Source organism: Chiloscyllium plagiosum, unplaced genomic scaffold (assembly GCF_037043375.1).
Source record: "Chiloscyllium plagiosum isolate Xiang-an unplaced genomic scaffold, Cpla_swu_hap1 HiC_scaffold_28, whole genome shotgun sequence".
Taxonomy (NCBI): Eukaryota; Metazoa; Chordata; class Chondrichthyes; order Orectolobiformes; family Hemiscylliidae; genus Chiloscyllium; species Chiloscyllium plagiosum.
The window spans coordinates 37011032-37033297 of NW_028270166.1; the positions used below are offsets into that span (position 1 = coordinate 37011032).

A 22266-nucleotide genomic window follows, 5' to 3' on the forward strand; every position below is an offset into this window, starting at 1 on the left:
GATATGTTGGCAGGAATCTTCGGCCCAAAATCTTCAGTTGCTTTATCAATGATCTTCCCTCCAACCATATTCCCAGAGGTGGGGATGTTTGCCAATGATGGCACAATGTTCAGCACCATTTGTGACTTTTCAAATAGTGAAGCAGAAAGTCAGCAAGACAATATCCAGGACTGAGGTGAAAAGTAGCAAGCAACACCCATGCCACACAATTGCCAGGAAATGACCTTTTCCAATAAAAGACAATCTCACCACCATCTCATGACATTCAATAGTATTATAATGATAAAATCCTTTACTATCAATATTCTGGGGTTTACCATTAACTAGAAACTGAACTGGACAAGCCATACAAATAGTGGCAACAACAGTGGATCAGAGGTTAGGAAATTGCAGTCAATAACCCATTTTCAGACTCTCCAAAGACGGTCCATCATCAAAAGCTGCAAGTCAGAAGTGTGATGGAATACTTCTCATTTGATGGTTTGAGTGCACCTCCAATAATATTCAAGATACTTAAGTTCCAGAGCAAAGCAGCCTAACTGATTCTTTCTGGATGGGTTATCATTCAGTTACTCTACCACTGAAGCTCAGTAGCAGCGGTTTGTACCATCTAAAAGATACACTGCAGAAATTCACTGAAGACAGCACCTTCCAAATCACAACCACTACCACCTAGAAAGACAAGGGCAGCAGATATAAGGAAACAATACCACCTGCAAGTTCCCCTCCAAGCCATTCACCTCTTGGCTTGGAAATATATCACTGCTCCTTCAGTGTTGTTGGGTCAAAATTCTGGAATTCCCTCCCAAACAGAATTATGGACCTAGTGACAGAACATGGACTGCACCATTTCAAGGCAGCATACCAGCACCTTCATATGGACAACTAAGGAAAGGCATTAAATACTGGCCCAGCCAGCAATACCCACATTCCACATGTGAATACAAAATAAATTGCTATGTTGATGTTTCAGGTTGATGACCTTTCTGAACAACTAGGGTTTTCAACCAAACCATGTCTTTCTCTCCACAATCCTTAATGTTAGTTGAATGTAAACTTAAAATATTCCTTTAATTTATAAACAGTTCCTTAGACTTCCCATTTTCCACAGACACACTAATATTAAATTGTTCTCATTTCTTGTACTAAACAGAAGGTCATCCCTAGACCTTACACATTTTTCATACACTTCGATATCTTAAAACTATGAGGCAGCAAGATAACCTGTGAAAGCAATATTTAACATGACTAAATCTTTCTCTGGATTCAGCTTCCCAAGTAAGGAATAAGCTTTGCCGGTGTCTGTCCGACATACACTAGATTTAAGAAACAGCTTAATTATAAACTGGCACAAATTCATCACCTCAATAGACTTATGTCATATCCTTAGTAATACATTCTCACATTTTAATTTGCTTCATCATTTATGGACTCTGAACTGACAATTTTAATTATCTCTTCCCTGTTTTACTAGTGTAAGTTTCAATGTGCTTCAAAGAATATAAAGGCAGTAGGAATGTACTTAAGAGGGAATTCAAGAGGGCAGAAAGGTGACATGAGACAGCTTTAGCAAATAGGGTTAAGGAGAATTCAAAGGGACTTTATAAATACATTAAGGACATAAGGGTAACTAGGGAGAGAACAGGACCCCTCAAAGATCAGCAAAATGGCCTATGTGTGGAACCGCAGGAGATGGGGGAGATACTAAATGAGTATTTTGCTTCAATGTTTACTGTAGAGAAGGACATAGAATGTGGGGAAAAAACATGGTGACATAGGTGAGGAGGTGCTGGATGTTTTAAAATGCATAAAGGTAGATAAATCCCCAAGGTCTGATCAGGTGTACTCTAGAACTCTGTGGGAAGTTAGGGAAATGATTGCTGGGCCCCTTGCTGAGATATTTGTATCATCGATAGTCACAGGTGAGGTGCCGGAAGACTGGAGGCTGGCTAACGTGGCAGCACTATTTCAGAAAGGTGGTAAGGAAACACCAGGGATCTATAGACCGGTCAGCCTGATGCCAGTGGTGGGCAAATTGTTGGAGAGAATCCTAGGGGACAGGATTTACATCTATTTGGAAAGGACTGATTAGGGATAGACAACATGGCTTTGTGCATGGGAAATTATGTCTCACGAACTTGATTGAGTTTTTTGAAAAAGTAACAAAGAGGATTGATGAGGGCAGAGCGGTGGATATGATCTACACGGACTTCAGTAAGACATTCAACAAGGTTCCTCATGGTAGACCAGTTTACAAGGTTCGATCACGTGGAATACAGGGCGTACTAGTAATTTGAATACAGAACTGGCTCGAAGGTCGAAGACAGAAGGTGGTGGTGGAGGGTTGCTTTTCAGACTGGAGGCCTGTGACCAGTGGTGTGCCACAAGGATCGGCGTTGGGTCCACTGCTTTTCGTCATTTATATAAATGATTTGGGTGTAAACATAGGAGGAATAGTTAGTAAGTTTGCAAATTATACCAAAATTGGGGGGTGTAGTGGACAGCGAAGAAGGTTACCTCAGAGTACAACAGGATCTTGATCAGATGGGCCAGTCTGAGGAATGGCAGATAGAGCTTAATTTAGATAAGTGAGAAGTGCTGCAGTTTGGAAAGGCAAATCAGGGCAGAATGTATACACTTAATGGTAAGATCATGTGGAGTGTTGCTGAACAGTGACCTTGGAGTGCAGGTTTATAATTCCTTGAAAGTGGAATCACAGGTAGATAAAATAGTAAGCTTTCCTTTATTGGTCAGAGAATTGAGTATTGGAGTTGAGAAGTCATGTTGCGCTGTACAGTACAGTGGTTAGGCTACTTTTGTAATATTGTGTGCAATTCTGGTCTCCCTCCTGTAGAAAGGATTTTGAAATTTGAAAGTGTTCAGAAAAGATTTACAAAGATGTTGCTAGGGTTGGAGGTTTTGATCTATAGGGAGGGGCTGAATAGGGTGGGACTGTTTTCCCTGGAGTGTCAAAGGATGAGGGGTAACATTGTAGAGGTTGAAAAATCATGGGGGCACGGATAGAGTTAATAGACAAGGTCTTTTCCATGGGGTAGGGGAGTCCAGAATTAGATGCCATAAGTTTAGGGTGAGAGGGGAAAGATTTAAAAGGGACGTAGGGGGCAACATTTTCATGCAGAGGGTGATGCATGTATGGAAATAGCTGCCAGAGGAAGTGGTGGAGGATGGTACAATGACAACATTTAAAAGGCAGATGAATAGGAAAGGTTGAGAGGGATATGGGCCAGGTGCTGGCAAATGGATGTAGATTAATTTAGGATATCTGATTGGCAATGGACGAGTTGGATCGAAGGGTTTGTTTCCGTGCTGTACATGTTGATGACTCTAATATGCTGTTGAATACGTGATTCAAATTCCAGTTGCTTCTGCGCTGGAACTGTACACTTACGCGGAACTCCATTTACCATGTCTCTACCAGAGGAGATTGGGGAGGCAAATACAACAGCAATGTTTCAGAGATATCTTGACAGATACATGAATAGGCAGGGAAGAGAGAGATACAGATTGCACGGAGGTAAAAGATTATTAGTTTAAAAAGGTGTCATGTATTGGTACAGGCTTGTTGGCCCAAAGGACATGTTGCTGTGTTGTCTTGTTCTTTCTTCTTTGATAAAGTACAGCACATACATAGGAACACCATATCTGCAAATATCCATCAAAGTCACACACATTGGAACTATATCACAGTTCCTCCAATATAGCTGGGTCAAAATCCTGGGCTTCCTCCCGAACAGCACTGTTGGTGTATCAGACAGACTGCAGTGTTTCAAGGAAGTGGCTCACCATCACCTTCTTAAAGGCAATTAAGGATGGACAGCAATTGCTGTCAATGCCAGTAATGTCATATCACAAGACCAAATTTTTAAAAGTCCTCACACAACATCCATATATGGGCATGATCTATTTGGGCATACTATCCTTATCCAACAAGGATTTTGTGCTGAGTGTGTTCTACCCAGCAATCCCACAAAATAAAAGGTTTGGTGCTTCATGAACTCCAGGAACTCTTGTGTATTTTGAAGCCTTGAGGAGTTCATGCTCCGTATGTAACACCCACTGCAACCTCATTTCATTTTCGGAAGGGGCATCTCTACAGATGTTGTTTGAAATTCTGCCCCATGACTCCGATCCTTAGCTGGGGTGAAGTAAATTAGGTGACCTCATGAGTCTTTTCCTGATCATGGCTAAGTTGGCCATAAACAAATCTAGTGGGTAGTTTGAGGGATGTCTTTCGTCATGATATCTTGCCCTCTACCATGATTACATCCATACCTGGGTGTCCTTGGAGAGCAAGTTTGCAGATTCCACTTACTTGCTAAAGGCCTTCCACGGCCAATGGGCATCTCAGGGGCTGGTGTGCAATACTAACCAAATATAAAATCATATAATCATAACAATTTGAATAAATTACAGTGTCCCTTTAAAGAGCTGGTATTCTTTAATCTGGGTTGATTTAGTTTATTTAGATGGTTGCTTTAACGGATTTTAAGTGGCTTTAAAACTATTTTGTACCTTTTGACTTTATAGTGGAGATCATTAATGAAGCAGCTGAAGATGGTGGAACTTAGGACACTAACTTGAGGAACTTTTACAGCAATGTCTTGGACTGAGGTGACTGAACTCCAAACAACCACAACCATATTTTTATGTGTTTGGTATGACTCCAACCAGTACAGAGTTTAACCCCTGATTCCCATTGAGTCCAGTTTTGCTATAGTCCCTTCACGCTATACACGATTGAAGGCTACCTTAATGACAAGCCCAATCACTTTCACCTCATCTCTCAAGTTCAGCTCTTTTGTTCCATGTTTGGATTAAGGTTATAACGACGTTAGAAACAAAGCAGCCCTGGTGGAACCAAACTGATTGTCAATAAGCAGGTTATTCCTTGGCCACTTGATAGCACTGTAGTGATCCTTTCTCTCACTTTGATGATTATTGAGAGCAGACCTACTGGGTGATAATTGGCTGGTATGGCATGGTAGTCAGCAGGACTTTTTTGTTGCCCACGTTTGATCTGATGCCACATGACTTTAAAATGTTTTAAACAGCAACTCCCGCCCGAGTGAATACCACTGTGCCGCCACCACTGATAGATCTGCTCTGCTGGTGGGAAAGACATACTTGGTAATGGTGATGTCTGGAACATTGTCACATTCATACCTTACTGACAATGTCAGGAAATGCTTGACTAGTCTGTGGGACAGCTCTCCCAATTTGAACACAAACCCCAGATGTTGATAAGGAAGACTTTGCAGGATTGACAGGGCCTTGTTTACTAGTTAACTAGGTTGATGCGTCTATGTTTGTGCCAGATGGTCAGCTGCCAATGCCCTAGCATGGCACTAATGGAATCTAGTGTTCCATGTGTAAATGAGATCTATTTTTCAATCACAAATATTTATGAATCAAATCAACAATGCAAGGACAAAAACACTGCCCAATAAAATTTGTTGAATAATAAGGCCAAGGTCTGGAGCCCCTTCACCCATCCTTAGGACCTTTTAAATGTAATGTTTTCTTCCTGGTACATCACGACAAGGAGAATAAATTTGGGTAAAAAAATCAAGCTTTTAAGAATTATTCATTTATATTATTTATATTTTGATCACACTAACCTTGTCATGAGCTGTACAACATGAATTAATAGTTTTTGCTGAGAAATTAACTTTAACACAAAATTTTTTAAATCCTTCTGTCCCTCGGGTTCTCAGAAATGATGTTACCACACATGATTACATATAATGAAATGAGATTTTAATGGTTATGCTCTAACTATAAGGCAATGCCCCAATGAACTGGTATGTAAACAAATTGCTCTTTGGACCAATGGATGTGATTGAACAGCGAGGAAAGGCATTGACCTATTGGGAATTCACACTGCAGATCATTATTCAGCAATTACTGATGAAAATATGAGTATATTGGACAAGGACAAAATTGAATTGTGCCATCCATTGTAATGAATAGCCCAACTAAGTACTCACTGTCTAAGCTCCCAATAAAGATTCATACCGGGAGAGAGAATGCAGGGCAGTCAACAGCCTATGAAGGACACAGCCTAGAAAGCCAGCACCTTCCTGAAAGGAAGAAAGAAAAATTAGTCATAGAAAATAATAATTTCTCTTTATTTTCGTAGCGTTCACTGACTGCATCCATTATAATAATACCTTGTGACAAAGCTTAAGAGTTTAATATGTTAGCAATTTTTGAGATGTATTACCTTGGAATATTCAGTCACATACAGATGGTTTGTCCCCCTGAATGAAGGCTTGGGCATACAATCCAAGATTGCCTCTGGCTATTAGTACAGAACAATATTTTTTTGGGGAGTGTACATAGTGTGGAATTTTCAATGTGTTTTAGCCAATATTCTTCCCTCAACCAAAACCACCAGAGAATAGATTCATAGATTCATCTCACGTAGGACAACTCCAGCAAGAACAGATAACATATTTGCCTCCTGAACAATAACTGCTACACTTGAAAAAGTAATTTGAAGGTTTAAATTACCTCCTGTTATATCAAGGCTGTGACAATCCAGGATGTGTATGTAATAATATGATTTTCCTACAAAGGATATTATCTGCAAATGTAAGGTAGACCTTTAAAAGTATTCCCCCATACATCACATTTTATAGTTTCGTCACAAAATAAAAACAGTTGCCAAAGGCATATTGGGTTTGCGAGAGAATATGTGAGCTGTATAGAGTAACAAGGTTTGTGCTGAGTTTGATTATTTAAGCAGGAAGACATCGCTTCATCACCTTCAACATTCACTCCCTCCAATGCTGATGCACAGTGGCTGCAGTGTATTATCTACAAGATGTAATGCAACAATTTAGCTAAAAACCATTGACAGAATCTTCAAAACCTCCACCTCTAGCACGTAGAAGGACAAGGTCAATGGATGCATGGGAATACCATGACCAGAAAGTTCCCTTCCAAGCCACAGAATAACTTGAGTTAGATCAGCATTCTTTCACTGTTACATGATCAAAATCATGGAAATCCCTTCTGGCAGCACTGTGGATGTACCTGGTCTAGAAAACAGTTCAGTGCATCTTCTCAAGAACAATTAGGAATTGCCTTGTGAAAATTACCGACGTCCCATGAAAGGATGAAAAAATGGGCCTCAATGCCAGTTTGATAGAATCCCATTCAGTATTATGATCCAATGTGTAAAGTGTACACATTGATAAGATCAACTTTGCCTTTGGTGTCTTCCATAACTGAATACCTTGTTGGTATTCAACCATTAAGGCTTATGCTTGGAAAGGGCCATTCAGCCAGTCCAAATGGAAACACACAGTATCTGGGGAAATAGATACCCATTGCCTTCAGGAAGGAGAAAATATATCCACAAACATTTCTTCAGCCACATTCTAGATTCTAAAGAAACTCATGGTCAATATAGTTTTAAAAATGCAGTTTTAGATTTATTATCAATGAGTCTGAAGAGCAAAAGACACAAACAGCTTCTGTAACAGTCATGTTATATTCAAGACAGGATACTCAGGACAAAAAAAATTTCAAAACTCTGGAATGTTAATGGTGGAATTGAAAGCAAAAAAAGTGTAAGAAAATATTACCGGCCAGTCAGCATCTAAACTGTGAAAAGACAGGTTAGCCTTTTGGTTATTGACTCATTGATGCAGAAGCTATGGCATAAGCCAGACTTGGGAAGTTGCTGTAAGTGACTTTATGTGTCACATGTTATGGATCCCTTGGACAAAAGATAAATAAGATATTAGATGAAGGATAATAAAACTTAAGGAACTGTAAAATCACCTTGTCCCATCATTTAAACCCACCAGATTATCATCTTTGTACTTGTAAAGTTTGCCACTGTTGAGCAGCACAGTGGTTAGCACTACTGCCTCATAGCACCGAAGACCCGGGTTCAATTCCATTTTGGGCGACTGTCTGTGAGGGATTTGCACATTCTCTGCGGGTCTGCGTGGGTTTCCTCCAGGTGCTCCGGTTTCCTCCCACAGTCCAAAGATCTGCTGGTTAGGTGGATGGACCATGCTAAATTGCCTATAGTGTCCAGGGGTGTGCAGGCTTGGTGGATTAGCCATGAAAAATGTGGGGTTACGGGGATAGGGTAGGGAGTGGGACTGGGTGGGATGGTCTTCAGAGGGTCAATGTGAACTCGATGGGCTGAATGGTCTGCTTCCACACTGTAGGGATTCTATAAGAATTAGGAATAGAAAATAGACTGGGGAGAGTGGCAAATTTCAACTGAGTTAAAATTGGAGTAAAACAGTATCAAGTTTATTTTGAACACCACGACATTGACTGGAAATAAACAAGGTGCAATTAAGTTAAATGATATCCAAAATATTTGTAGTTAATCGACACTACTTCCTTAGGCCTCAATGGCAGTTCCAGAAACAATACAACATAACTAAATATTACGAAAGATCACTAAATACTATTGTTATATTAGCATTGAAATACTATTACATGATAGAATTCAATTGTGTGCTGCAAAATGTTCATTTCTTAAGTCAAAATAGATCACCTGCATGACAATATGAAGAATTAATCTTTTTAAATTCTATCCGAAATTATGTGATACATGATATGGTAGTTCTTATTTGTAATGCATTCATTTTAATAATAAAATGGTCCTTATCAAGACTTGAGACCATGGATCCTGAAATGGCATTGAGTATACATTCTCCAAGCATAAACATTCAATTAAAAAATAGAAATCTCCCACAAATTGATAAGAATCAGTCTTTACTAATTATTCATCCTCAGAATCTGGGGGTATAGTAGATAATAAACAATCTGTACAAACCTATTTTCCCTGAACAGATAATGTAATTTTGAATCAATAAGATTATAAATAGCAAGAGAGAGATAGAATATAACGTTACACATACACAAGCACCCCCAACAGAAAAGTTAACAGCATTTTTCATGCAAGCAAACTTCCAAAAGCACTTTATGGGACCATTATCAAGCAAAATTTGACATTGAGCCATAATATAGTTATATTAAAACAGATCATCAAAAGCTTAGTCAAAGAGAAGCATCTTAAAGAGAGAAGGTGAGGTGGAGAGCTTTTGAGAAGAAATTCCAGAGCTTAGGCAATTGGCAACTGAAGTTAGTGGATCAACTCAAATTGGGATGATCTGCTGCCCACAGCTAAATGATTGTAGGCAGGTTCTGGGGGTGCAGGGGATTATAGACATATGGAGGGTGAAGCCATTGAGGGACTTGTAAACAATGACAAAAATTTTATATTGCTTGACCAGGAGTCAGTGTGGGTCAACAAACATAAGGGAATGGAATTTTGTACCAGTTAAGACCTGAGCAACAGAGTTTTGGATGACTTTACGTTTACCAGGGCTACAGTGGGGGAGGTTAACTAGGATGTCACTTGAATAGTCAAGTCCAGAGATAATAATGGCATTGATGAAAGTATCAGCAGCAGATGAGCAGATGCAGTGATTAAGTCGAGTGATTTAACGGAGGCAGAAATGTGCATAGAAATGAGGTTGCAAGTTCATCTTGGGGATGCTAACAGTCTGATTTATTGGGAGATAATTGTCAGGGAGGCAGTTAGTGTCAACGGCTTGGTAAGGAAGCTTGGACAATGGTTTCAGTGTTCCCAATGTTTACTATTCCAATTTCAACATTAACCAGCCTTTAGTAGAATACATGGAAAATTCCAAGATGGAAGTATGTTTTTTGGCACATTTAGTCTGTATTAGTATTATCTTCAGTGGAAGTGTTTTAAGAGCCCATCTTTTTTCCAGATGTCCTTATTCCCCTTTTCTTCATTTACCCATCAATTTGTTCTTAAACATTGAGATGTTTACTTGTTTTTGTCACTAAGTCTGGTAGTACATTCCATAACCTCATAATACCATGCAAAAAAGAATTCCCTCTTTAGATACATAGAAAACAGGAGCAACAGTACGCCATTAGGCCCTTTGTACCTGCTCTGGCATTCAATGATCCAGATGATCCAACTCAGTACCCCATTTCTGCTTTCTCTCCATACCTTTTCGCCCTAAGGGCTATATCGAGTTCCCTCTTAAAAACATTCAGTGTTTTGGCCTCAACTTCTTTCTGCAGCAAAGAAGTCCCCAAGCTTTATGTGGGTAAAGGAATTTTCTCATCTCAATCCTAAATGGTCTACCTCATATCCTTAGACTGCATCTTTGTCCTGAACACCTTGCATTTAAGCTTACTCACTTGCTCTAGATTTAACAATACTTGAAACTGCCTGGTTCTAACAACTCTGACCGGTAGGTCATAATTTTAAATAATTCCATAATCTTCTCCATGTTTGGTAAAAGTTAACATAGGGAAATGAACGATATTAATTAGGAAGGACCCATATTTAAATATTATCAGAGTTGGGTTAGTTCATCATAGAGAGTAATTATTCAAAATTAACCTCACTACTCCAATTTAAATACAATGAATTTTATTGGAAATTGCATTTATAAAGAGAAGTCTGAACTCTCATATAACAGATGGCACATCATAATTGAGTGGACGACTGATATTGTCCACCTCAGCTCCAATGAGAATTTATCAGGCATCTAGAATCCTGTCGTTCTCAACATGAAGATTCCTGACATCAAGATTTTATTTTGATTAGGAGGAAAGGGGTCACAGAAAAAAGTTGCTGAGCAGCAGGAAGAACATAGTATATAAAACAGTACGGCACAGGAACAGGCCCTTCAGCCCATGATGTTGTGCCGAACATGATGCCAAATTAAAATAATCCCTTGTGCGTGCTCTTGGTTCATATCCCTCCATGGAGAAAGTGAGGGCTGCAGATGAGAGCTGAAAATGTGTTGCTGGAAAAGCGCAGCAGGTCAGGCAGCATCCAAGGAACAGGAGAATCGACGTTTCGGTCGAATGACTTATGCCCGAAACGTCGATTCTCCTGTTCCTTGGATGCTGCCTGACCTGCTGCGCTTTTCCAGCAACACATTTTCAGCTCATCTCCCTCCATCTCTTGCACATTCAAGCACTTATCTAAAAGTCCCTTAAATACCCTTATCATATCTGCCTCCATCACCATCCCGAGCAGTGCATTCCAGACTCCTACAACTCTCTCTGTGGAAAAAACCTTGGCCTCATGTCTCTTTTGAACTTTCCCCCTCTCACCTTAAATGCATGTCCCCTAGAATTAGACATTTCAACTCTGGGGAAAAGTTTCTGACCGTCAACCCTATCTATGCATCCTATAATTTTATAGACTTCTATGAAGTCTCCCCTCAGCCTCCAGCCAGGGAGTTATCCTGACCTGCTCTTGCATACTGGACCATTGAGTTGCCAGAAGCAGAGCTGGAAGAATAGTTTGTACTCTGATGGAATAGAGGTTACAAAAATGTCTTATTTTTCCCCAGGCAACCATTTTCCTGAATGTTTTTCATGTGGCACTCGTTGACCCACATTTCAATCTTGCACTGGCTCAAAAGAGTTGAAGACATAAACCCTTGCTGCAAATTCCAATTTAGAATATTAAAGATGGGGTCTCTTACATTGGCTGAATTGTGCTTCCCTTGAAGAGTAATTCTCCTTACAATTTAAATGTGTTTTCACTTATATATGAAACATCTACATTTATACTGCACATACTTGGAGCTGATCTCCCCTTCACCTCAAACCTCCTGACTCACCTCATTTCTTCACCTCGAATCGAGCTTTCAGGAACTATTTCTTCCTGATCAAGGCCTTTCTCTGTGGAGTTCTTAAAAAAAAACTTACGCCCATCAGAACACCGTTCCAGAGATTTTTACCTTTCGGTTTCCAGAGCAAAAATAACACACCCTACAAAGACCACTCTCTCTCCCAGTGCACAAGTCAATCCATGCAAACCACAGAGGGATGTGACTTCAGTCCTCCAGAACGACAGGTGGCGGTATGCCTACAGTCTACACAGCTGGGGATGGTGACAGAACTTCGACAGCCTGAATGGCTGGAGTTCGGCTGAAGGTGGCGCTCTGTGTGGAGGACCGTGTAAGGGCTTGACTGGCTGGATTGCCGCTGTGGGAGGCGCTGTTTGTGGAGGACCTTGACCGCGGTTGAACGTTCCGCCGGCGGGTGGCGCTCCTTGTCGCGCTGCCGGAAGTAGCTGCGGTTGCCATGTAGGATTTCTGACAGAGACTCTGTAGCTGGGCTCCGAGGGGGAGAACGAGAGAGAGAGAGGCGGGGATTGCAAATAGGGAATAACATTTGAAAAGAGCCACGTAATCGAGCCTTTTTAAAAGTTGCCGTCCGTTAGAAGTGTGCGAGGATGTCGGTGGCCGGGTTGAAGAAGCAGTTTTACAAAGCGAGTCAGGTAAGGCGACAGGGCCGGGGGCCGGGGGCCGGGATCTGGGATCTGGAGGAGACCGGGGGCGGGGGGAATCTCAGTGTGAAGGAATGAGCTCTCACCCCGGCTGGTGCCAGTGTCATTCAACAGGCACAACCGCTCTAACTTACTGCTACAGCGTGGCTCACATGTTTTCATGGTCTATGTGGCGGCTATAAAAATGCCAACTTATTTACGTTTATGCAAAATTAGTTTTTTTATAACGATCAGTTTTTGTTGTTGTTGTTGCTGTGAAATCTAAGTTCGAGCTTTATTTCACTCGGCCAACAGTTTCCGTTTGAATTCAACTTTCTTTTTCTTGTACGAAAGCAACGGCCAACAGGAACGCTTGCTTTTTGATTTTTAAAACAAATAAGTGGCTTTGTATAAATGAAAGAGAGACTGGTTATGCAATCCCTTATCCATCCGTGTTGGACTGACAGACCCGGTGGGATTGTTAGTGTGGTTTATTTACTAGTATCGACAACTTGAATCCGTTTGTTAGTTTAAAAATGCGGGACTGATTTCAGGCCAGTGAACTGCCACGTTTATTCCCTAATCTCTCTCTTCAAACGCTTTAATCTTGGATTTTTTTTTAAGTAGCGTTCCTCTGGACGCAAAATCATGCAGTGTTTGACAGCGTTAATTTTTAGGGTATTAGAGAAGCGTTGACATTCTCACAAGTATTCAAGTTGCTTACTTGCTAGCTATCTTGATATTTTACACTTAAAATACTATATGTGCAATTTCACAATGTGTCTTTGCTTACTGGCAAAGTTTAACGGTTAACTCTTACCCAGAGAAAAATGACTAGTAGGGAAAATAAAATGCAGACGTTATTGGTGTCCAGTTGAAGTTTGGCTCCCGGTTTTTTAACCAGAGCATCATTTGAAGTTAAGTAAGAAAAAACAGAAATTGCTAGTAAAACTCAGCAGGTCTGACAGCACCTCTAGAGAGAAAGCAGAGTTAACACTTTGAGTCGTGACCCTTCTTCAGAACTGCTGAGTTTCCCCAGCTATTTGTTTTTGTTTCAGATCTTTGGCATCAGCCCTTCTTTGTTTAGTTTTGGAATACGTAATTCATTTTAATATCTCGTCACACATAAAATCAGAATTGTTGCTCCTACTGTTTGTCTAAAAATAACAAAGTGGATGCTTGTTAAGGATAGAATTAAGATTGTCTCATAGTCAGTTGTGTAAAGGTTTAAAAGATAATGGTGGTTGAAGAATCATGATGCGCCATAACATGGTGTGTTCAAGAGATCAATGGAGGTTGTATATGCTGAGAAACCAATTTACTTTCTTAAATGTTAGCCAATTATCAAAACAATCTATTTGCTGCATTGGAACCAATCATTGCCACACAGTGTATCGACAAAGCTGTTCTGTTGGAAACTTGTGTTTGTTACTTTTAGGCAACAATGAAAGTGAGCACAAAGGATCTAATGAATGACTGTTGTCGTGAGGCTTTCAAACGGGTCTGTCTCTGGTATAACCAAAGCAGCCAGAGTTCCTTAAAGACAAAATTTCCTGAAAATACTCAACAGGGCAGGTGGTGTTGATGTAGAGGAATAGAGTTAACATTTCAGGTCAATGTGACCTTTCAACAGGGCAGGCAAAATTCTTGTTCCTGATGGTTCTCCTGTAACATTTGCTGGAAATGTTTGTATGAGAGGAGTTGGATTGGATGTCAAGTTCTTCATGGTTGGATAGCTCACTGAAAGTGTCTGACACGTACATGAGGAATGGGCACTTGGGAGAAGTACCGAGAAAGTCTCGTGGCTCAGTGCTTTCAGTGGGACTGGGGGAAATAAATTATTGATTGTAAACAGTCATGTTTTCTGTGATGTCTGAGGACTGAATGAATTCCAGAATGGAGTTTTTTTTCAAGTAGACAATCAAGTGCCATTTTGCAAAAATTTGTAAAAGGTTTGGGGCCAATTTGTAAAGGGATTATTATGACAGTAGACAGAGGAATTTTGCTGTCAGAATGATCTTTGCAGTGGAACTATGCAGTTAATACATCGCAATTCCAAAGCGTGGGAGGAAGTCTGTTGACACTCTATGGATAGCATTGTTCATTTGAGTGCAATTACACAAATAGACTGACTTTTCAAATCGTCCAAAGGCGACTTATTCTGTGTAGGACTTTTCTATTAAGAGTGCAATAGGAAATATGAATAATGACCTGTGTTCCAGTGAGGCCTTAACATTTGTTTTGAGTATAAAGTACCAGTTTGTCTGTTCTTCAGTCTGAATAAAATTATTATAGCTAATGTATTATATATATTTTATGTATTCTTTCTGTTATACATTTTAATATTTAATCCTGTTTTTAATCATCTTAAGTCTTGCAAGGTGAACCTTGATTTTTAGTCTGATTCAGATATAGGTGCAGGGTAAGGTAGTGTTGAGGTGGGGAAGCAGCAGAAGATCTTGATCAGACTAGGAGAGTGGGCAAAGAAGTGACAGATGAAATACAATGTGGGAAAGTGTGAGGTTATACATTTTGTTACGAAGAATAGAGGCAAAGATGTGATTCTCTAAATAGGCAAAGTTAAAAATCTCGCAACACCAGTTATAGTCCAACAGGTTTATTCAGAGCACTAGCTTTCAGACCATTGTTCCTTTATCAGGAAGGAGCAGCGCTGTGAGAGCTAGTGTTTCCAAATCAACCTGTTGGACTATAACCTGGTGTTGTGTGATTTTTAACTTTGTCCACCCCAGTCCAACACCGACACCGGCACCTCCCCATTGTTTTTCAATGGGGAAAGATTTTGGAAAGCCGAACCAGCAAAACAGCTGGGAGCATCAGAGGCTGCAGGGTGACGCTGTAGAAGTTCATAAAATCATGGAGGACATGGATAGGGTGAATAGTCAAAGTCTTTTCCCCAGGGTAGAGGAGTCCAAAACTAGCAGCACAGTTTTAAGGTGAGAGGGGAAAGATTTAAAAGGAACTTAATAGGCAACTTTTACATGCAAAGGGTGGCGCTTGTATGGAATGAGCTGCCAGAGGAGATGATGGACGCTGGTACAATTAAAACATTTAAAAGACATTTGGATGAATATATGAATAGGAAAGGCTTAGAGGGATATGAGTCAAATGCTGGCAAATGGGATTAAGTTTATCTGGGATATCTGGTTAGCATGGACGAGTTGGACTGAAGGATTTGTTTCAGTGCTGTACATTGCTATGACTCTATGACTTAGGGGTCTTAGTTCAAGATTCTCTGAAAGGTTAACATGCAAGTTATTTTGGCAGTTAGGCAGGCAAATGCCATATTACTATTCACTTTGTGAAGGCCAGAATACAAGAGCAGGCGTGTACTGCTGAGGCTCTATAATGCTCCAGTCAGACTGCATTGGAATGTTGTGAGCAGTTTTGGGCCCCATATCTAATGAAGCATGTACTTGTTTTGGAAGAAGTACAGAGGACATTTACAGCAATGATCCCAGGGCTTCTCCTAAGAGGAGTCGTTGAGACCTCTAGGTCTGAAATCCAATGGAGTTAGAAGGATAAGAGGAGCTGATTGAAATGTACAGAGTATTGAGAGACCTGGATGCAGTGGACATGGAGAAGATGTTTCCATTAGTAGAAGAGACTAGGACCTGAGGTCACAGTGTCAGATTGAAGGAATGATGCTTTACACCTAAGATGAGGAGAAATTTCTTCAGCAAGAGTTCGGTGAAGCTGTAGACCTTACTGCTGCTGAAGGTTGTGTATTTAAGAGAGGGGCAGATATGTTTTTGATTAACAAGAAGATTAGAAGGCAGGAAAATGGTGTTGAGAAACATATCATCCATGATCAATTGGCAGAGCAGACCCGATAGGCTAATAGTTGAAGTCCGCTTCATATCTTAGGGCCTTCTGTATTTTTTTTTCAGTTTCCTACCCTTTTCTGCAGAAGGTGCCAACCCTTGTTGGGGTACCCTCAAATATCTTGGTCACGTGGAGATATAGACAATGAAGAAAGTATGTGTTAACCAAATAATCACTTGATGAATGCTTATTTTTCCAATAATAGCAGTAGTGTTTGAATTATGGTTTAACACTGACCAGTAAATGTCCCAAATGCTATCCTTGGACAATTTCAAGTTTGCACATTTTAAGAGTATCAGTTTGTTTGCCAAAGTTGGCCTTGACTTGTTAAGATAGGGAGGGAAACGATCTAGTGGGATTATTGTGTTTGAGAGCACCAATAAGGTCAAGATCAGTGCTCGTACTTCCATAGTGCAGTGGAATTCAACAACATGCATTGGCTTAGACCTGAACACTGACCACTTAAGCAAGATATCATAGATTTGTCTGTATCGTTGAACTCCCCACAAACCGGCCCTGTTTGGGGTGGGAGGAGTGGGACTGGTGCAATGAAAATAAATACCAGAATTTGTTATCTAAATCTAATTACCTGAAGCATATGTTTATTTACAATTAGTGGCAAATTTACTTCACCAGTCAAACTGTCTTGATGGTATCTTACTTCCTTTTTGAAGCCCTAATAACTATGCAGATTCACTACCATATATACAAATTGGCAGATTAATATGCCATGTCAGGTTCCCAGAATTTGAGTAAAGTTGATGCACTTGAGATTTGAGACAGACTTTTTCTCAGAAATTGGAAATACTTATATTATGGTGAATAAATGACATTACTGATTTGTTCCCAGTTACAATGAATATAAAATGAGGTTTGTAATACATTAGTTATCATTCCTCCATTTTTATTTTTATTGATTTTTTTAAGATAGGGTGGTGCACTTATAACAGAACCAGAGCTTTCCAACAAGCACAAGACATTTCTTGGCTGGTGGTGAGAAGGTGGTGACTATCTGTTAGATCCTTTATGCATGGGAGTAACTAGGACGTTTTGATGTATTTTGGTGCATAGTTTGTGTCGTGCCTCCTTGTTGGCCCCGCTAGTCAGCTCAGTAGCTTTTGGCTGCTGAGTGACGAAACAACTGAGAAAAGCTATGAGACGGCTGTGGTCTGCATAGACCGGATACCTCAATATTACTCAAAAAAAGAATGTTTTCCGTGTTCAATGGAGCAGTCTGGCTGGAAGGCATCGCGGATAACCAACCTCCCTGCAGCCTCATCCACAACTGCGAGCTGTGTTAATTTGTTAAATTGTAAATGCGCCTGCTCTTTAAAGCTGGCAACAAGATCAGTCTCAAGTCAAACCGAGACAGTGATCTTGGGACGATACCTCTTGCCCAACTTGGAGCTGAGTTTGGCTATTCCTCCCAAGGAACTGACTAGCCCAGTAGTGGATGACACTGATCATGTTGTAGAAGGACCCGTATGGGCAGCCCACCCACCGGATGATATAAGCATCACTACCCAAACCTTCTACAGCAGGGATTATCAAATACCAAAGCAGGACACAGCGCATTCGGCGAATGAGACCGAAATAGAGTTCGAGGGTATGACAGCTGAGAAGTTGTTGTTATCGAACCAATATATTTACAGAACATCTGTCCAAGAGGTTATAATCCATTACCCTATCGACAAGTTGTTTTGCGTGGACTGTGATGCCCTCTTTCCCACAGTGAGTTTGTTGGGTCACAAGATTCACATGACCGAAGTGCATAAAATAAGGAACATCCGGACAAAATGTTCATGCTGTGATAAAGCAGGAGAGTACCATGCATCTCCTACCATTAACCCAAGTGCAAAAGTAAGAAACCCCCTCCAGTGGGGGACTTTGCATGCAGCGCGTGTGACCAACAGTTTACAACTCAGGCTGGACTTTGTCAACATGAGAGCCTTCAACATCCCATTCTATGGAATGAAAATCACCTCAAAACAGCACTCCAGGTCAAAGGCAAACCGGGGAGAAGTGATTGCATATCGACACTGGAGGAAGTTGCACTCCTGAGGGAATTAGAAAAGAGATTTCCAGGATGCAAATTCATTAATAAAGAGATCGCTAGCATCCTTAAAAAGAAAACACCCAAGCAAATCTCTGACAAACGCAGAAACCTTGTGAACAGAGGTCCAAATCCCAAATGACATGAGTATAGCTGATAACTCGCATGAATCTGAGGCGAAGAGTGTTCGGGATTATTCCGACGAACTGAACCCACACCAGAGAACCGGCTTTGATCCCTAAGCATATGGACATAGATGATCAGCTAAAACAAACGGAAGAGCTTTTGAGCACGAGGAACGACCTGGACACTCTAGTGCTAGGGGTTGGTATTACCTACCCACTAACGAATGGTAGGGATGGACAGAATAAATGGAAAAAGCCTCTCCAGAAGGCCAGACTAAAAAAGACACAAAGTCCAGCAATAATACCGGTGCAAAGAAAAGATGGGCGACATGTAGAGCTCTGTTCAGAGCAATACAACAGCTCTACAAACTCATGCCAAACTAGCTCATGACATCATAGGGGTGCTGACCTAATCCACTTGTCCTCTCCCAAAAGAGGAACTGGAGGCATTTTTCAGAGGGAAATTGTAGGTACCAAATCATAAATCCAACATCAGCAAATACGCCCCATATACCGGGGACGTAGATGACTGATCCTTGATGAAACTCATGGAAGTAGAAGAGGTCGAGAAAGCCATCAAGGGGATAGCTGAGCACAGTGCCGCTGGATCAGATGGCCTGAATCTGGCTGATATACGATCCATTCATGAAGAGGAGGAAACTCGTCTACCCTGACTCTTCTCCCTATTGTTAAAATCAAACACGATACCAGAATCACTTTTTTAAAAAAAGAGTTGAACGGTCTTAATTCATAAGTGTGAGAATGAAGACCGCCTGAAAAACATTGACCTCTGGCGGCCGATAACCATTGGTCCTATGCTGCTAAGACTTTTCACAAAAATAATGACGAAATGCCTCAGGGAAACTGTTGAAATTAACAACAGACAAAAGGGGTTTCTAGCAGCCACTTGCAGATGCAATGAGAATATTGTCACCCTAGAGAACATAATTAAGGGAGCAAAGCATAACCGCAAGGACCTTGCGGTTGTCTTTGTTGAACTGGCAAAAGCATTCGACTCAGTTGGGCACAAATTACTATTGAAAACACTGCAGAGAGAACATCTCCCAAAAGCCTTTGTAGACCTGGTAGAAGGAAACGGAACTAATACCACTCCAATAAACATAGAGAGGGGTGTAAAGCAGGGTGACCCACTCTCAGCCATATTATTTAACATCACTCTGGATCCTTTGATATGCTGTCTGGAGAAGGCCAACTCAGGAGTCACTATGCCCCTGGACGGCAGAAGAGTTAACTGACCGATTTTGGCCTTCACAGATGACATAGCCCTTCTGAGTGACTCTCACACCGGTATGGGAAGGAATCTGAAGCTGCTGCTGCTGTCATATTGTGACCATACGGGCCTCAATATTAACATCACAAAGACAAAAGACTTCCACTTTACGCTTAAGAGGAAGACCTTTCTGTACAATCACTTTGCTAATTGGAAGCTGCATAACGAATCTAATATCCTATATACCCCCAGGTGATACTGAGGAATACTTGGGTGCCTATATCGACCCGTGGGCAGGTGTGTCAAAAGGAGAATGGAAAGAGAGGCTTAAGATGTGGGTGAAAGGAATACAGGCAGCATCTCTCCGACCGAGGCAACGCCTAGAAATCCTAAAAACCCATGTTATTCCCCAGATTGTATTTTCACTCGATCCTGTCCAAAGCATCTCAGACCACACTTATAAAACTGGACCAAATTATATGCAATGCCACGAAAGAATTCCTACACTTCCACCTTATATCCATGATGGAATCTTGTATGCCAGCAACAGAAATGGCGGTCTTGGCATGCTGAAACTAGAAGTGCAGATTCCATACACGATTGTCTGCAAACGTGAGGCACTAGAGATGTCTAAGAATGTGATCATACGGGCTTCTTTCAATATAGAGGAGAATGTAACTGAGAAACCATTGCAAGAGTGCAAGAACTCAAAGTCCTCAGAAATCGAAGAATTATTGTCTGGCATCAAAGGGAAAATGGACCCAATGACTTCTGTCCAGGCAATTATGCCAGCACTTCAGGAGGCTGATACCGGGCGACAGAAACCGCCCAACAGGTATGCAGGATGGAGAGAGTGGGAATTCAAAAAGTGTCGACGGCTTGAATGTCAAGGGGCAGGCATTCAGTATTACAGAGATGACAAAATCTCAAATTCTTGGTTGAACCAGCAATTCAACTAAAATCCTCACTAATCATAAACACGTGCTCCTGCGGAGTAATCTATACTGGCAAGATCCACCCTATCAAGGGGAAGACCAAACAGAATCAAAACTTGCTGAAGGTGTGAGCCGGCACTCAAAACCATTTCACACCTCTCAGGTTGCTGCCCGTTCAAAATAGACCCAGACTCCCTGCACCACCGCACACTACCCTCAAAGTGGCTGTGGGGGCTGGGGATAGAGATTGTCACACACCTCCTTCTGGAATGTGTCTTTGCAAAGGAATTTTGGAGAGAAATGCAATCGATTTTTGTTGAGGTTCATCCCAGGCAACTCTGAGATGCAGGACTCTTTTCTATGGGTTGTTCCCTGGGACGCACACTGAGACAAACATTGACTGCGTCTGGAAGACCACCGACTGGTGAAAGACGCTCTTTGGTCTGCCTGAAATTTGTTGGCCTTCCAGAACAAGGAGCTGACCTTGACTGAGTGTTGCAGACTGGCACATTCCAAGGTCCAGGACTACGTGCTAAAGGCCACACTAAAGCTTGGGGCAACTGCTGCCAAGATGCAGTGGAGAAAGACCACTGCCTAAGCCAAAGTACAATGGCAGTCTGTTCAGTTGTTGGATCCTCCTGGTGCCGCGAATGTACGTAAATGTAGTCTTGTTGTAAATAAGAAATGCTGTGTTTGTTTGTTCTCCACATGCAAGGACTGTACAGAACTGAACCACTTTAGCAACTATGTATATATAGAAAGATTTTTTTAACAAATTAGGTATATTTTGAAAATAAAAATAACTTGCACCAAAATGTATTTTAGTACTCGCAAATTCCTTCAAATTGTTCCAAAATATGTCTTTAAATTAATTCACTGCTTATGTAGCTTTTACCTATGGCATAAATAGTATTCAATACCTTAGTTAAAGTGTAAAAAAAGTCACCATTTTGACAAAGTCCTGGAGGATAATGTGACCTTATACTCCAGCAAGGCTTGTACCTTATGGAAAAAGATTGGTGGTGGTGAACAGTGGGAGAAAACTGATAAATCTGCATAAAAGCCTTCCTGATGCTCAGATATGTGCATAATTAACACATCCACATGGAGGCTGACAAATTTCAGTACTCGTCTTTGCAGTATGTAGGTTGGTACAGCTATGTAGTAGGATTGAAGTTATTTCTTGGAAAGTAGATAAAAGTGGTGTTCTGATCACTGGACATCAATGGATGTAACGTTGGACGGTTTGGTGAGGTTGGAATTGATATGTCTAGTCTTCTAAGAATGCATTTATGTAGTGCATTATCAAGGCTCAACTAGTCAGTTTTGAAATACTTCCTTGATATTACATAGTTTGTATCAATGCACAGCAAGGTCTGGCAAGCAACGTGTTAGCTGAATGACAAGTTAGTCAGTTTGAGTGGTGGTCGATAAGAACAACTGGACAGAAACGCTGTATTAAATCTCTTCCTTTCAAATAACATTACTGTGTCAATGCAGTTGTTACTCCGGTCTAGCTTAAATGTGTAATCAAGTTGTGAGGTGAGGTTGAGTCTTCTGACTTGAAATGTAAGAACTATTATAACCTAAGCTGCTACTTGAAATGTTTGGTTATTTCTCTTTTAAAATCTTTTCCTAGTTGGTTTGTATTTGTCTTGCTTTTAAAAAACGGGTCTATTTGATGTGGTAAACCACAAGATCTAGTTTAAGTAATTTATTCTGTCACAATCTAGCAGTTGGATGGCAGCGTG

At 40.9% G+C, this 22266-nt stretch overlaps 2 protein-coding genes across 3 annotated transcripts in view; one reads left to right on the forward strand and one right to left on the reverse strand.

Annotated features, from left to right (window-relative positions):
* Window positions 1–11807, reverse strand: part of chaf1a (chromatin assembly factor 1, subunit A (p150)) — a 52802-nt gene extending 40995 nt beyond the window's left edge. Inside the window, exons 1-2 of the mRNA XM_043720962.2 lie at window positions 11679–11807; window positions 6009–6101 (exon numbers count right to left, since the gene is read on the reverse strand). The gene's annotated coding sequence lies outside the window, so the exon portion shown is untranslated. The remainder of the gene's footprint in view (window positions 1–6008; window positions 6102–11678) is intronic.
* A 357-nt stretch (window positions 11808–12164) lies between these two features.
* The window catches only part of LOC122565217 (endophilin-A2), a 137576-nt gene continuing 127474 nt past the window's right edge, over window positions 12165–22266 (forward strand). Inside the window, exon 1 of one of the 2 annotated variants that reach the window (XM_043720970.2) lies at window positions 12165–12340. In XM_043720970.2, the coding sequence (XP_043576905.1) occupies window positions 12296–12340 (45 nt within the window). In that variant the 5' untranslated portion in view covers window positions 12165–12295. The remainder of the gene's footprint in view (window positions 12341–22266) is intronic. The other variant, XM_043720969.2, reaches the window with a different exon arrangement.